We start from the raw sequence: 14,805 nt of genomic DNA, 5'->3' as shown, positions 1-14,805 counted from the left end.
GTCGGGGGGGGGGGGGGGGGTGGGGAGGGGGGTATCTTCCGGTATCTGAACCGACTGAAAAACCCCATCAGCTCGGCCGCCGCTGTCTGGCCAAGCCTTCCCCCCCCCCCCCCCCCGCTTGACCAGCTCGGCCCACCCTGCCCGGTACGTCAGGGCTTTGGCCGTGGGGTTAACCGGGAGCCGAGCGGGAGGATTCCCCGGTGACCGGTCGGCCCTTCCGGGTCCTGCCGATGAGCCGAGCCGAGCCGGACCGGGCTGTCATCGGGGGGGGGGGGGGGGGCGAGGGGCCCTGGAGCAGCCTGGAGACCCCTCACAGAGAGGGATGGGTTCCCACGCAGGAGAGGCTCCTTGACCTCACCAACATGGCGGCGGGTGTGGGGTGTGGGGTGAGGGTGGGGGGGGGGGGGGGCGGGAACGTGTGGCCGTTGGCCGCGGCCTCCTTTCCCGAGATGCCTGGCGCGAGCGAGGAGCGCCGCCTCCCGCGCTGACAACGTTGGGGCGGGTTTCGGACGCGGCCCCGCCCCCAATCGGGCGGGTTGGTCGCGCCTCGCGCGTGAGGAGGAGAGGGAGGGAGAAGGGGGGGGGGGGGAAAAAATCGGGCTACTTTTTGGGCTACGAAACGGATTATAACCGCCTCTCTCTCTCTCTGTGTGTGTGCGCGTGTGTGGGTGTGGGGTCGGGAGCCACGTCGCCGAGTGACGGGCCGAGAGCGGCCCGCGAGCGGCCGTGAGGGAAGGAGGGAGAGCAATGGCGAGCGGACTCCTCGCGCCCTACAGTACACGACACCCCCCGCCTGACAGCGCGGCCCACCGGCTCCTCACACACCGCCTGCCGCCGAGGCCCCGGCCCCGGCCCCGCTGAGCTCACACCCCGGGCCTCGGGTCTCCGGCCCCGCGCTGCTTGCCTCTAGGCAGGGTCATGAGCCAGCCAGGCCCGTGCCGGTCCCTCGCCTGGAAGGCCGTCCTGACCGTCGCTCTGGTGCTCGTGTACTACAGCTTCTCCATCGGGATCACCTTCTACAACAAGTGGGTGATGAGAGTAAGTGCGACAGGAGAAGCTGAGGGGGGGGGGGGTCACTGGCCAGGGCAGGGAGTGGGGAGTGGGGGGGGTCACTGGCCAGGGCAGGGAGTGGGGAGTGGGGGGGGTTACTGACCAGGGCAGGGAGTGGGTGGGGGGGGTTACTGACCAGGGCAGGGAGTGGGGGGGGGGTCACTGACCAGGGAGTGGGTTGGGGGGGTTCACTGACCAGGGCAGGGAGTGGGGGGGTGTGGTCACTGACCAGGACAGGGAGTGGGGGTCACTGACCAGGGCAGGGAGTGGGGGGGGTGTCACTGACCAGGGCAGGGAGTGGGTTGGGGGGGTTTCACTGACCAGGGCAGGGAGTGGGTGGTGGGGGTGGGTCCACTGACCAGGGCAGGGAGTGGGTGGGGGTGGGTCACTGACCAGGGCAGGGAGTGGGGTGGGGGTGGGTTCACTGACCAGGGCAGGGAAGTGGGTGGGGGTGGGGTCACTGACCAGGGCAGGAGTGGGTGGGGGTGGGGTGTCACTGACCAGGGCAGGGAGTGGGTGCTGGGGGGTGGGTCACTGACCAGGGCAGGGAGTGGGTGGGATGGGGTCACTGACCAGGAAAAATGCATCATGTTCATTCTGTGTTCCAGAGAAAAATATTTCTGAGCCTTTCACTGAATCTTGAACTCAACATTACAATCACAACAAAATATTGCATTTATGTAGAGCGTTCCATGTCAGGAGGATTTCCCAAGGTATTAGATTCCAGAGGGGTGGAGCGTTGAGATGGACCTGGAAGGAAGTTAGGAAAGGGACAAGGCGAAGGGACTCTGAGAGGGAGTTCCAGATAATAACAATAATAATAATCCTTGCATTTGATATAACGCTTTTCTAGACGTCTCAAAGAGCTTCACAGAATATACTGTAAAGTGAATTGACTGTATATTTGTGGGCGAAATGCAGCAGCCAATTGCACACAGCAATGTCCCACAAACAATCGTGAACTGAGTGACCAAATTATTATTGCATATCTTTTCTTGAGGGATTATTATCCCCGGAAAAGCGATCCGCCAAACGACTAACAACCAGGCTCCTACTTACTGCGAGGTAAACAGAAGTGTGGAGTAAGGAAACTTGCCCAACATTTTGCCCTGCCAGGTATCAAACTCAGGTCTCTCACTTGTGAGCCGAGTGCTCTAACCACTGAGCTCCAGGACTCCAGATGGTGGGGGCAGAAAGACTGAAGGCTCAAACTCTGACGAGGGGCGTGGATGTGAAGCAGGCCTGAGTCTGCTGAGTGGATAGAGAGTGTTGGTTGGTAGGGTTTCCGTAGGTTCCTGAGATACAGTGGGCCAAGACCATGGAGGGCTTCAAAAGTGAGGACTAGGATCTTGAACACTGGGGCTGGGGAGCCAGGGGAGGATGGGGGTGATAGGCTTGTGGAGCCTGCTGAGGACAGGAGTCCATTGCGGAGTCGGCAGAAGACACAGGCTGTAGATTTTTGAGTGATCTGTAACTTCTGGAGGGAAGAGTTGGAAAGTCCGGCAAGCAAGTGCAGACGTGATTTAGCCTGGACGCAGTACAAGCATGTATAAAGTTTTCGGCGGTGCGAAGGGAAAGTAATGGCAGAGGCAGGCAACGTTGCGGAGGTGGGGGAAGGCTGAAAACATCGAAGCATGGATGTGGCATTACATTTATTATATTTTTATAATTTTTTTTTATCTTGTAGAAATTTCATTTTCCTCTCTTCATGACACTGGGACATTTTGCGATAATCTATGTGCTGTCTTGGGTAAGCCGATTGCTTGTGGAGTGCTACTCGGGCAAATCACGCGTCTGCCTCCCGTGGAAACTTTATCTGAAGAAGGTCGCTCCCACTGGTAATTCCATTCACATTCTCCTTTCTCAGCTTTTCACACCACCATGTTGGGAATCCTAATGTCTGTTATCTAATTATATAATCAACGGCAAGCCTCTGTCCTCTCACTCATCAGACATCAGACATATTACTTACAAGAAATAAAGTTTTTCTTAAAAGGGCTCCAAACGAATTGATAGTGAGAACAACCACACATTGTTAATATCATGTAACTTTGTGCATGCACAGTTGATATGAAAACGCCTTTAGAAATTTCATTATGATTATATTGTATAAAGGATGAAATGGATGGTTCTTTCTTCCCATCTTATCCCACGGGTGTTTCTTTTACAGCTTTGGCCACGACTCTGGACATCGGGCTGTCTAACTGGAGCTTCCTATTCATCACCGTGTCCTTGTAAGTAGTAAATCTCAGCACGGGTCTGTTCACTACTGGGTTTGTTCACGGCACAGGCCTGTGTGTAACTTTTGTGTAAGACATTAATGTGTGGTTGCTCTCAGTATCATTTACTTCAGAGCCCTTTTTTTAAAAAATGCTCTTCTGGTCCCCCACTGGCCTTTATTGGCTACAAAAACTAACAAATATGTATGCGCGCACATATATTTCCAATGGGAGTAACAGAATAGCAATCGGAAGCAAGAGACCGAGTCGATTACACCCCCCACCACCAACTCTATCCAGTGATGCCAGAGCCAATTGTAGTGGCCACACATCTGACAGTTACACCTGAGATCTGCTATCTCAGCACAAATCAGGGTTGGAACATGGCTCAGTGTCATAAAATGCCCTCTTTGTTCTCAGGGGTCAGCCAACGCTCAGATGTGAACAACTTTGAAACGTTCCCTTGCACGGAAAGATTGGTTAACATTCCCTTATGCTCATTCTAATGCTGCTGTTTCCTCCTTTCAGATACACAATGACAAAATCAACTGCTGTCTTATTTATTTTATTTTTTTCCGTATTATTCAAGCTAGAGAAAATGGTAAGAGTTATCTCTATTGTGTTACCAGATTAAAATGGCAGATGACTGATACTGATCTTATATGATTTGCGACGGGAGGGAGGGGTGTATGTAGGAAGATAACGTTTCCTGCTATCTAGACCAATATTCCTCCCTCATCCAAACTCAATAACAAAAATGACCATTCATCCCCAAATAAAATTGGTCACTCACTCCATGGCTGTTCGTGGGACATTGCTGTGCTGCCGCATTTTGCCCACAAAATACAGTCAGTCCACTTTACAGCATATCCTGTGAAGTGCTTTGAAACGTCTCGAAAACGTAATAAGGTGCTAAATCATATGCACGGTTTATTATAATTATTATTTATGCACCTGGGATGAGTTATCCTGAGCTGAGTGCAGGTGGTTAGAGGGAACCCATAGAACTGACCTGCAGAGTGTGAATGCGATATAGTGCTGTGACAACGAAGTAGAGCAAAAAATAGATGTGATGCAGAATAATGAGTGAGCTGAGATAGTTCAGGGAAAATGGATTAGAAAGCTATATGGTAGCTTTTTTTTCCCCAACTCGGGTGCAAATCCTTAAGAGTTACGAGCAAAAGAGTTACGAGCATTGTATGGATTTGGACCTTTAAAGAGAACTGAAGATTCAAGCCACACATCATTCTGCTGCTATACTGGGGATAACCAGTGCCTTTTATATTAAAAGAATGTTTCCTATAATAAGGCTACACTTTAATATGCTTAGAAAGATGTGCTCCGAAAGTTCCCCACCCGTGAAAAACATATCTTAATTCAGGGAATGAATCACCTTTGATCAGTCTCTATTTCAATGAGTTTGACCCATTGTATTTGATCTGTACTTTATGTGTTCCCAGAGGCCGTGCTCAATCATAGTGATCTTGTTAATAGCAGGAGGCCTCTTCATATCCACTTACAAGGCAACCCAGTTTAACCTGGAGGGATTCATCCTGGTGTTGTCAGCATCGTTTATTGGTGGACTGCGATGGGCATTGACCCAGATTCTAACCCAGAAGGCAGAGCTTGGTATGCAACTTCACTGTGGCTGGGGGAGGAACTCGGAATCCATATAGTGGCATTTGTGTAAAGTTGCAGTATATCAGTGTGTATGAACTCTTTGTATGAACGTTAGCACATTTGCAAGAACTTTGCCTTTGTACAAAACTATGGTGGGGGGGTCACTGCCAGGGCAGGGAGTGGGAGTGGGGGGGTGTTACTGACCAGGGCAGGGATGGTGGTGGGGGGTTACTGACCAGGGCAGGGAGTGGGGGGGGGGGTCATCGTGGGGGCCAGGGCAGGGAGTGGGGGTGGGGGGGGGGTGGTCACTGACCAGGGGCAGGGAGGTGGGGGGGGGTGTGGTCACTGACCAGGGCAGGGAGTGGGGGGGGTCACTGACCAGGACAGGGAGTGCGGGTGGGGGGGTCACTGACCAGGGCAGGGAGTGGGGTGGGGCTTGGGGGTGGTCACTGACCAGGGCAGGGAGTTGGGGTTGGGGGTTCACTGACCAGGGCAGGGAGTGGGTGGGGGGGGGTCACTGACCAGGGCAGGGAGTGGGTGGGGGTGGGTCACTGACCAGGGCAGGGAGTGGGTGGGGGTGGGTCACTGACCAGGGCAGGGAGTGGGTGGGATGGGGTCACTGACCAGGAAAAATGCATCATGTTCATTCTGTGTTCCAGAGAAAAATATTTCTGAGCCTTTCACTGAATCTTGAACTCAACATTACAATCACAACAAAATATTGCATTTATGTAGAGCGTTCCATGTCAGGAGGATTTCCCAAGGTATTAGATTCCAGAGGGGTGGAGCGTTGAGATGGACCTGGAAGGAAGTTAGGAAAGGGACAAGGCGAAGGGACTCTGAGAGGGAGTTCCAGATAATAACAATAATAATAATCCTTGCATTTGATATAACGCTTTTCTAGACGTCTCAAAGAGCTTCACAGAATATACTGTAAAGTGAATTGACTGTATATTTGTGGGCGAAATGCAGCAGCCAATTGCACACAGCAGGTTCCCACAAACAATCGTGAACTGAGTGACCAAATTATTATTGCATATCTTTTCTTGAGAGATTATTATCCCCGGAAAAGCGATCCGCCAAACGACTAACAACCAGGCTCCTACTTACTGCGAGGTAAACAGAGAAGTGTGGAGTAAGGAAACTTGCCCAACATTTTGCCCTGCCAGGTATCAAACCCAGGTCTCTCACTTGTGAGCCGAGTGCTCTAACCACTGAGCTCCAGGACTCCAGATGGTGGGGGCAGAAAGACTGAAGGCTCAAACTCTGACGAGGGGCGTGGATGTGAAGCAGGCCTGAGTCTGCTGAGTGGATAGAGAGTGTTGGTTGGTAGGGTTTCCGTAGGTTCCTGAGATACAGTGGGCCAAGACCATGGAGGGCTTCAAAAGTGAGGACTAGGATCTTGAACACTGGGGCTGGGGAGCCAGGGGAGGATGGGGGTGATAGGCTTGTGGAGCCTGCTGAGGACAGGAGTCCATTGCGGAGTCGGCAGAAGACACAGGCTGTAGATTTTTGAGTGATCTGTAACTTCTGGAGGGAAGAGTTGGAAAGTCCGGCAAGCAAAGTGCAGACGTGATTTAGCCTGGACGCAATACAAGCATGTATAAAGTTTTCGGCGGTGCGAAGGGAAAGTAATGGCAGAGGCAGGCAACGTTGCGGAGGTGGGGGAAGGCTGAAAACATCGAAGCATGGATGTGGCATTACATTTATTATATTTTTATAATTTTTTTTATCTTGTAGAAATTTCATTTTCCTCTCTTCATGACACTGGGACATTTTGCGATAATCTATGTGCTGTCTTGGGTAAGCCGAGTGCTTGTGGAGTGCTACTCGGGCAAATCACGCGTCTGCCTCCCGTGGAAACTTTATCTGAAGAAGGTCGCTCCCACTGGTAATTCCATTCACATTCTCCTTTCTCAGCTTTTCACACCACATGTTGGGAATCCTAATGTCTGTTATCTAATTATATAATCAACGGCAAGCCTCTGTCCTCTCACTCATCAGACATCAGACATATTACTTACAAGAAATAAAGTTTTTCTTAAAAGGGCTCCAAACGAATTGATAGTGAGAACAACCACACATTGTTAATATCATGTAACTTTGTGCATGCACAGTTGATGTAAAAACGCCTTTAGAAATTTCATTATGATTATATTGTATAAAGGATGAAATGGATGGTTCGTTCTTCCCATCTTATCCCACGGGTGTTTCTTTTACAGCTTTGGCCACGACTCTGGACATCGGGCTGTCTAACTGGAGCTTCCTATTCATCACCGTGTCCTTGTAAGTAGTAAATCTCAACACGGGTCTGTTCACTACTGGGTGTGTTCACGGCACAGGCCTGTGTGTAATTTTTGTGTAAGACATTAATGTGTGGTTGCTCTCAGTATCATTTACTTCAGAGCCCTTTTTTTAAAAAATGCTCTTCTGGTCCCCCCACTGGCCTTTATTGGCTACAAAAACTAACAATATGTATGCGCGCACATATATTTCCAATGGGAGTAACAGAATAGCAATCGGGAGCAAGAGACCGAGTCGATTACACCCCCCACCACCAACTATCTAGTGAGGCCAGAGCCAATTGTAGTGGCCACACATCTGACAGTTACACCTGAGATCTGCTATCTCAGCACAAATCAGGGTTGGAACATGGCTCAGTGTCATAAAATGCCCTCTTTGTTCTCAGGGGTCAGCCAACGCTCAGATGTGAACAACTTTGAAACGTTCCCTTGCACGGAAAGATTGGTTAACATTCCCTTATGCTCATTCTAATGCTGCTGTTTCCTCCTTTCAGATACACAATGACAAAATCAACTGCTGTCTTATTTATTTTATTTTTTTCCGTATTATTCAAGCTAGAGAAAATGGTAAGAGTTATCTCTATTGTGTTACCAGATTAAAATGGCAGATGACTGATACTGATCTTATATGATTTGCGACGGGAGGGAGGGGTGTATGTAGGAAGATAACGTTTCCTGCTATCTAGACCAATATTCCTCCCTTATCCAAACTCAACAGCAAAAATAACCATTCATCCCCAAATAAAATTGGTCACTCACTCCATGGCTGTTCATGGGACATTGCTGTGCTGCCGCATTTTGCTCACAAAATACAGTCAGTCCAATTTTGCAGCATATCCTGTGAAGTGCTTTGAAACGTCTCGAAAACGTAATAAGGTGCTAAATCATATGCACGGTTTATTATAATTATTATTTATGCACCTGGGATGAGTTATCCTGAGCTGAGTGCAGGTGGTTAGAGGGAACCCATAGAACTGACCTACAGAGTGTGAATGCGATATAGTGCTGTCACAATGAAGTAGAGCAAAAAATAGATGTGATGCAGAATAATGAGTGAGCTGAGATAGTTCAGGGAAAGTGGATTAGAAAGCTATATGGTAGCTTTTTTTCCCCAACTCGGGTGCAAATCCTTAAGAGTTACGAGCAAAAGAGTTACGAGCATTGTATGGATTTGGACCTTTAAAGAGAACTGAAGATTCAAGCCACACATCATTCTGCTGCTATACTGGGGATAACCAGTGCCTTTTACATTAAAAGAATGTTTCCTATAATAAGGCTACACTTTAATATGCTTAGAAAGATGTGCTGCGAAAGTTCCCCACCCGTGAAAAACATATCTTAATTCAGGGAATGAATCACCTTTGATCAGTCTCTATTTCAATGAGTTTGACCCATTGTATTTGATCTGTACTTTATGTGTTCCCAGAGGCCGTGCTCAATCATAGTGATCTTGTTAATAGCAGGAGGCCTCTTCATATCCACTTACAAGGCAACCCAGTTTAACCTGGAGGGATTCATCCTGGTGTTGTCAGCATCGTTTATTGGTGGACTGCGATGGGCATTGACCCAGATTCTAACCCAGAAGGCAGAGCTTGGTATGCAACTTCACTGTGGCTGGGGGAGGAACTCGGAATCCATATAGTGGCATTTGTGTAAAGTTGCAGTATATCAGTGTGTTAGCTCTTTGTATGAACGTTAGCACATTTGCAAGAACTTTGCCTTTGTACAAAACTATGCAGTTTTTGCTTCTTAGAGGCCAAACACAGTAGACACCAGCTTCCAAGCCAATGCAAAGCTTCACTCGTATGAATGGAACCTCTCCGGCTCCTCTCCATACTATATTATTGGAGTAGCCTAATACAGGAAGAGGGATACGGACATCTTGAGTACCTCTCATAGAATCATAGAATTGTTTAGCACAAAAGCGGCCCATTCGGCCTATCGTGTCTGTGCCAGCTCTTTGAGATCCAATTCAATCCCACTCCCCCGCGCTGTCCCCATAGCCCTGCAGACTTGTCCTATCCAAATAATTATCTACTTCTCTCTTAAAAGTTGTTATCGAATCAGCTTCCATCACCCTTTCAGGCAACGCATTCCAGATCCGAACAACTCGCTGTGTGAAAAAAATTCTCCTCACTTCCCCTCTGTTTCTTTTAACAACTATTTTAAATCAGTGCCCTCAGGTTACCGACACACCCGCCAGTGGTAATAGTTTCTCTTTGTTCACCATATCGAACCCCCTTGAAAACTTCTATTAAGTCTTCTTAATCTTCTCTGCTCCAAGGAGAATAATCCCGGCTTCTCTCACCTCTCCTGATAACTGAATGCCCTCATTCCTGGTACCATCCTGGTAAATCTCCTTTGCACCCTCTCCAATGCCTTGACATCCTTCCTATACGTGGTCCCAAAAACTGAACACAGTCTCTTGCTGAGGCCTAAACAGTGTTTTATAAAGGTTCATCATAACTTCCTGACTTTTGTATTCGATGCCCCTATTTATAAAGCCTAGTGTCCCGTATGGTTTTTTAACAGCTTTATCTCTCTGTCCTGTCACCTCCAGTGCCATGATATCCTTCCTAAAGTGTGAGGCCCAGAACTGAACACAGTCTCTCGCTGAGGCCTAACCAGTGTTTTATAAAGGGTCATAAAAAATTCCAGACTTTTGTACTCTATGCCCTTATTTATAAAGCCAAGTATCCCTATGCTATTTTTAACAGCTTTTATCTACCTGTCCTGCCACCTTCAAAGATTTACTTATATTGCTTTCAGACAAAGATAGAGGAAGTCTTGTTTGTAACTGTTGTTTCTGTCTTTTCAGCTGTAATAGTTTGAATCAATATACGGTCCTCCTTATCTTTAACTAATGCCTTATCTTTAGTTGGTTTCTGGGGGAATTGCAATACTGGGAATCTATACTTGAATCTTGTCAGTTTTGTATCTTTCTGGACTCTGTTCTAGACCCCGGGTGGGTCTAGAACAGAGTCCAGGCTTGATCAGAATACTGGCTCCCATTGAACTGGAACCAGTCCCTCCAGGATGAGTCTGTTCCTTGTAAATGCTGCCGGTAATGTGGTCTAGGAGACTGGAAATAGCAAACTGTTTTTAGCCTGATAAATTAAGGCATTTCACTGAAAGAAGTAATTATAATTCTTTCCAGATGGAGATGATGGGAGTAACTTGAACAGAATACTTCCTCTGTTTCTTATTTCTTTATCTGTTAATACCAGTTTCAGTGCTGTGAGGTTTCAGGCTATGTCCTTATTTGGGGCCCAGTAGAGTTTTATTTTGTAGCTGAAACTGTCAGTGTGACCCACTTGGTGGCATTCTCATCTCTGGGTCAGAAAGTTGTGGTTTCAAGTTCCACACTGGGACTAGAGCTCGCAGTCCAGGTTGGCGCTCAGGTTGATGCTAAAAATCCTGTGATAATACTCAAAATGGGAAAGTAGTTCTTCTGGTTGTCCAGGCCAAAAATCATTGTAATACGAGTCATTCACCTCATGATTTGTAGGCCTTTTCTGGTGCACCAGAAACTTCTGTTTCTTTGTCTACAGAAATGGACTGCATCTGACAATAATTATCTATACAGCAAATTGAAGTGTTTCATTGTGATTAAAAATTCAATTCTTAAAATGTGTTTATTCCTTATTACTTTCCCCGATACTAACATCCCTCACCTTATATTCTGATTTGTTCTGAATACAATTATATTGCTTGCAGCATACAGCTCCTTAGAATTCAATTTAAATTGGTCATTGGCCTATTCTATGAAAGATTTCCAAAGGTATATTGAGGTATGAACTAAAGATCGAACTTCTCATTATTCAGGGTTGCAGAATCCTATTGATGCCATTTATCATCTTCAGCCACTAATGTTTATTGGCCTCTTCCCGCTGTTTGTATACATTGAAGGTAAACATTGTCATTGGTGGCAGTTAAGCATTATTAACACACTCTGTAAATCAAGTGCATCTGAATCACTAACCATTTCTGCTTTCAGTCATAGAATGGGGAGCATGTAAATAGGCCATTAGGGCCCATCAAGTCTGAGCTGATATTTTTCACATCATGAGCCACCAAATCTCATCTCCATCTTCTTTCCTTTCAATGTTCTTTATGAAGAGGATAAATGATTTGCTTTTAAAATAATTTACAGAATCTGCCTCATCTGCTTGTGGTGTGAAATTCCACATTGTAAAAACCTGTGGAAAGAAAATGTTTCTCGCCTTCCATTTAATTCCTTTCATTCTCTGAAAGAGATTATATAAATGCAGGTTGTAGAAACGGAGTGGAGTAACTGGTTTCATAGATTCAGATCGGTTAAATAAGATTGACGTTTTCTAATGAATATTTTTACGAAATATTTTTAGTTTTTGGCTCTCTTACTTGTCTTTGGGATCAGCTATTTGGGATGTCCTCCCGACGTGAAAGGCGTTCTATAAATGTAATTTTGTTGTTGTCTTCTCATTCTCATCTCTAAACTAAAGTCAACTGGGGAGCATGATATAGCCAGATTATAATCCCATTCTCCACTCCAGCACATGCTGAGAGCAAAAGGAGAAATGCAATCAATCTCTTGAGTTTTGAACTGCAGGTGTGCAGCATCTCCTAATCCTATTAACTCTGTGTTTCCTGAATTTAGGACTAGGCTTGGGTGTCTCAGAGAAGCTCTTCCGCTATCACGATATCTCTGCTCTGCAGCATATGGTGTGTGTGTTGGCTGGCGGGGGCTTTCTGGCATTTGGGCTGGGATTCTCTGAGTTTCTACTGGTTGCCAAAACCTCCAGCCTGACTCTGTCCATTGCAGGCATTTTTAAGGTGAGGGCTTTGTGAGTTTCCCCGCTGTACTGATCGGTATTGTTAGAGAAGATCTTTCTTGTACTCTTGAGGAGAGCAAGCTTGTGGCAGTGGTCCATAAAGAGCTTCTCGTTTCTCTTACAGGAAGTGTGCACTCTGGTGCTTGCCGGCTACCTGATGGGTGACCAGCTGAGCTTGCTGAACTGGCTGGGATTTGGAGTGTGTCTCTGCGGGATCTCACTACATGTTGCAATGAAAGCCATTTACTCAGAAGGTATTGTATGCCATTTGCAGGCTGCTCCTTATCTTTCTCTTTCCCTCTCCATCTGATGCGAATATGACAAATTTGTGTTACTCCCATCTATTTCTTTTAGATTGGATAATCCCTCAAAAAATAATAATAATTTGGTCACTCAATCCATGACTGTTTGTGGGACACTACTGTGCGCAATTGGCTGCCATGTTTCGCCCACAAAATATACAGTCCTGTGTGTCCTGTGAAGCGCTTTGAGAGGTCTCAAAGACGTGATAATGTGCTGTATCAAATGCAAGGATTATTATTGAAGGTGTTTAAACGATGAACAGGACAGTTAGTTTTATATGACTTCAGGATTTGTAGGACGTGTGAAGTGAGACAGGTAAAATCTTGTGTTGTAGCGTAAGTGACTCCAAAGTTATCTAGGTTGGTGTGAGAATGTCTTGTACATTGTTTATTATGGAATGGAGTGGAAAAGTTTAATGATTTTGGTTTTGATTCTTTGATCTAATCAGGGACAGTCTGATTAGATGAAAGAGGCATTTTTTTAGCACAATTTTATTAATTTTCTTTTGTCGCTTAAATGTTAAATGGAAACAGGTTTTCAAAAGCATTTAAAATATTTGCGATATAGCTAGCCAATATTTTGACGAATTAGCTATCTTTGACTAAACATAGCATGTCTGTCTATCTTTTGAGCATATTTGTTTGTTTGTATGTGTGTCTCTCTCTCACTCTCTGTCCCATCTCAGTGTCTCTGATCCTCTCTCTCACTATATCTCTCTTTATCCTTGTTCCGCTGTCTCAATAAGATAATTGATGTATATCTCAGATTCGGCTAAGGACATGAGGCTCCACGACTTGAACCAGAGTGAGTTTGACATGGAGTTGCTGCTGAAGAATGGAGAAGCAAATGAAGACAGTGAGAGAGAGGAGAGCAGCAGACAGCTGTGAGGTCCCTTCACACACTGTACATTTTAGGATCCCAGGATCCTGCTTCACACACTTACATTTGCCATGCAAAGACATGCCTGTGTTGTTAAGATTTAATCTTGTGTGTAATTTATTCCAGTCTGTGATTGGAACCCGTCTGATTGGGCCCGTTTGTACACGAAAGGTGGAAGTAGCCCTCTGAGCGACACTACAACCAATTAATAATTTAATGCTTCTAATTGAAAATATATGTGGCTAATACCCAATTCGTACTGCACTTTTTGCTAGGTTTTATAGAGGTATAAGTTGAACTCCACAATGGTAAATTGGAGCACAGCTTCCCAAACCACTTTGAGATGGTTTTGGTGAGACACCAATTTGCACTGCAGGAATTTAACTAATTCACACAAAAAGAGAGATGAATATTGGGAAATGGACAATCCAGCGAGGTGTTGAGGCAGATTGTATCGGCAAATTCAGGAGGCAGTGGGGTGCTTAGTTATTTCAGAGCGTGTTGTGCAGGAAGATTAATTACTTTTATTTGCTTTGGGACCATTCAGCTGGTGAGCAATGGCTTTTCCTGATCCTGTACATTCCTAGGTTCGTTCGTATGATGTGAATTGATTGGGCCTTCTGCTCAGAAATTATCTTGTAAAAGTTCTTCGTTAATAGGAATCAATCTAAAAATATTATTAGAGCCAATATATGGGTGCTTGCTGATTCTGAGAACTGGTGTAATTGGTGAATCTGAATCACTTGTCAGGAAATGTGAATCACTTGTCTACTGAAAGGGAAGCCTCCTGTTCTGTAAAATTGGGAAGCAGCACAATCAAAAAGCCATTTAATTAATTTAAACTGGTCATTTCAGTCTTTGATAGTTAAGAGGTAAAACGAATAATAGCAACAACAAAATTACATTTGTAAAGCGCCTTTCACATCAGGAGGACATCCCAGGGAGGGCAGCTGAAGGTGCAGTCGAAAAGGAGGGTTTTGAGTCGTGCCTTGAAGCTGGCAAGGGTGGGAACAAGGCGAAGGGATTGTGGGATGGAGTTCCAAAGAGTGGGGGCAGAGAGGCTCAAAGCCCGGCCGCCGATGGTAGGATGGGTCGGGCGGGAGACCTGGAACAGGCCTGCTTGGAACAGCCTGCTGAACAGATGGAGCGGACAGGTTGATAGGGGGTCAGCAGGTCAGAGAGGTAGGAGAGTGCAAGGCCACGGAGGGTCTTGAAAGTGAGGATGAAGATTTTGAATTCTATCCTCTTGAGGGATGGGGAGCCAATGAAGCTGGGCGAGGGTGGGGGTGATGGGGTCACGGAGCCTGGTGCAGGAGAAGACAATAACAACAGGTTTTTTTTTTTGCACTTGACCCCTTCAGCAGATAATCATGTAGCAACCTATTATCAATGGGACACACTCATTCTTGACAAGAGGTAATTGAATTTGTGTGCAAGTTGCTGTCAGTTTCGCACAAAAAATGCATTATTTGAATTCGAAATGGGCCCAAAGCCTAGATTTGTAGAGTTCTGTAGCTCAGTGGTTAGAGCCCTCGCCTCGCAAGTGAGAGACTTGGGTTCGATTCCCGACAGGGCAAAACTTTGGGCAAGTTTTCTTACTCCACGCACCTCTGTTTA

The 14,805-nt window shown here is 46.3% G+C and overlaps 1 protein-coding gene across 1 annotated transcript; it reads left to right on the top strand.

Moving 5' to 3' along the window:
- The first annotated feature begins 875 nt into the window (after window positions 1–875).
- On the top strand, window positions 876–14,121 carry slc35c2 (solute carrier family 35 member C2). The gene is made up of 9 exons (XM_042341879.1): window positions 876–1,038; window positions 2,738–2,888; window positions 3,221–3,284; window positions 3,798–3,870; window positions 4,730–4,898; window positions 11,018–11,101; window positions 11,832–12,007; window positions 12,131–12,260; window positions 13,075–14,121. Exons 1-9 carry the CDS (start codon window positions 919–921, stop codon window positions 13,194–13,196), a joined length of 1,089 nt encoding a protein of 362 aa, XP_042197813.1. The 5' UTR covers window positions 876–918; the 3' UTR covers window positions 13,197–14,121.
- The last annotated feature ends 684 nt before the right edge of the window (window positions 14,122–14,805 follow it).

The sequence above is a fragment of the Callorhinchus milii genome, unplaced genomic scaffold (genome assembly GCF_018977255.1).
Source record: "Callorhinchus milii isolate IMCB2004 unplaced genomic scaffold, IMCB_Cmil_1.0 Scaffold18, whole genome shotgun sequence".
NCBI classification, from domain to species: Eukaryota; Metazoa; Chordata; class Chondrichthyes; order Chimaeriformes; family Callorhinchidae; genus Callorhinchus; species Callorhinchus milii.
This window is presented reverse-complemented; position numbering and strand designations above follow the sequence as displayed.

Excerpts from the sequence above, each read along its gene's own strand:
- slc35c2 (XM_042341879.1), top strand. The coding sequence starts at position 919 with ATGAGCCAGCCAGGCCCGTGCCGGTCCCTCGCCTGGAAGGCCGTCCTG. Across the intron at positions 2,889-3,220 it reads GAAGAAGGTCGCTCCCACTG|CTTTGGCCACGACTCTGGAC; the intron begins GTAATTCCATTC and ends TTTCTTTTACAG. Across the intron at positions 12,008-12,130 it reads CCATTGCAGGCATTTTTAAG|GAAGTGTGCACTCTGGTGCT; the intron begins GTGAGGGCTTTG and ends TTTCTCTTACAG.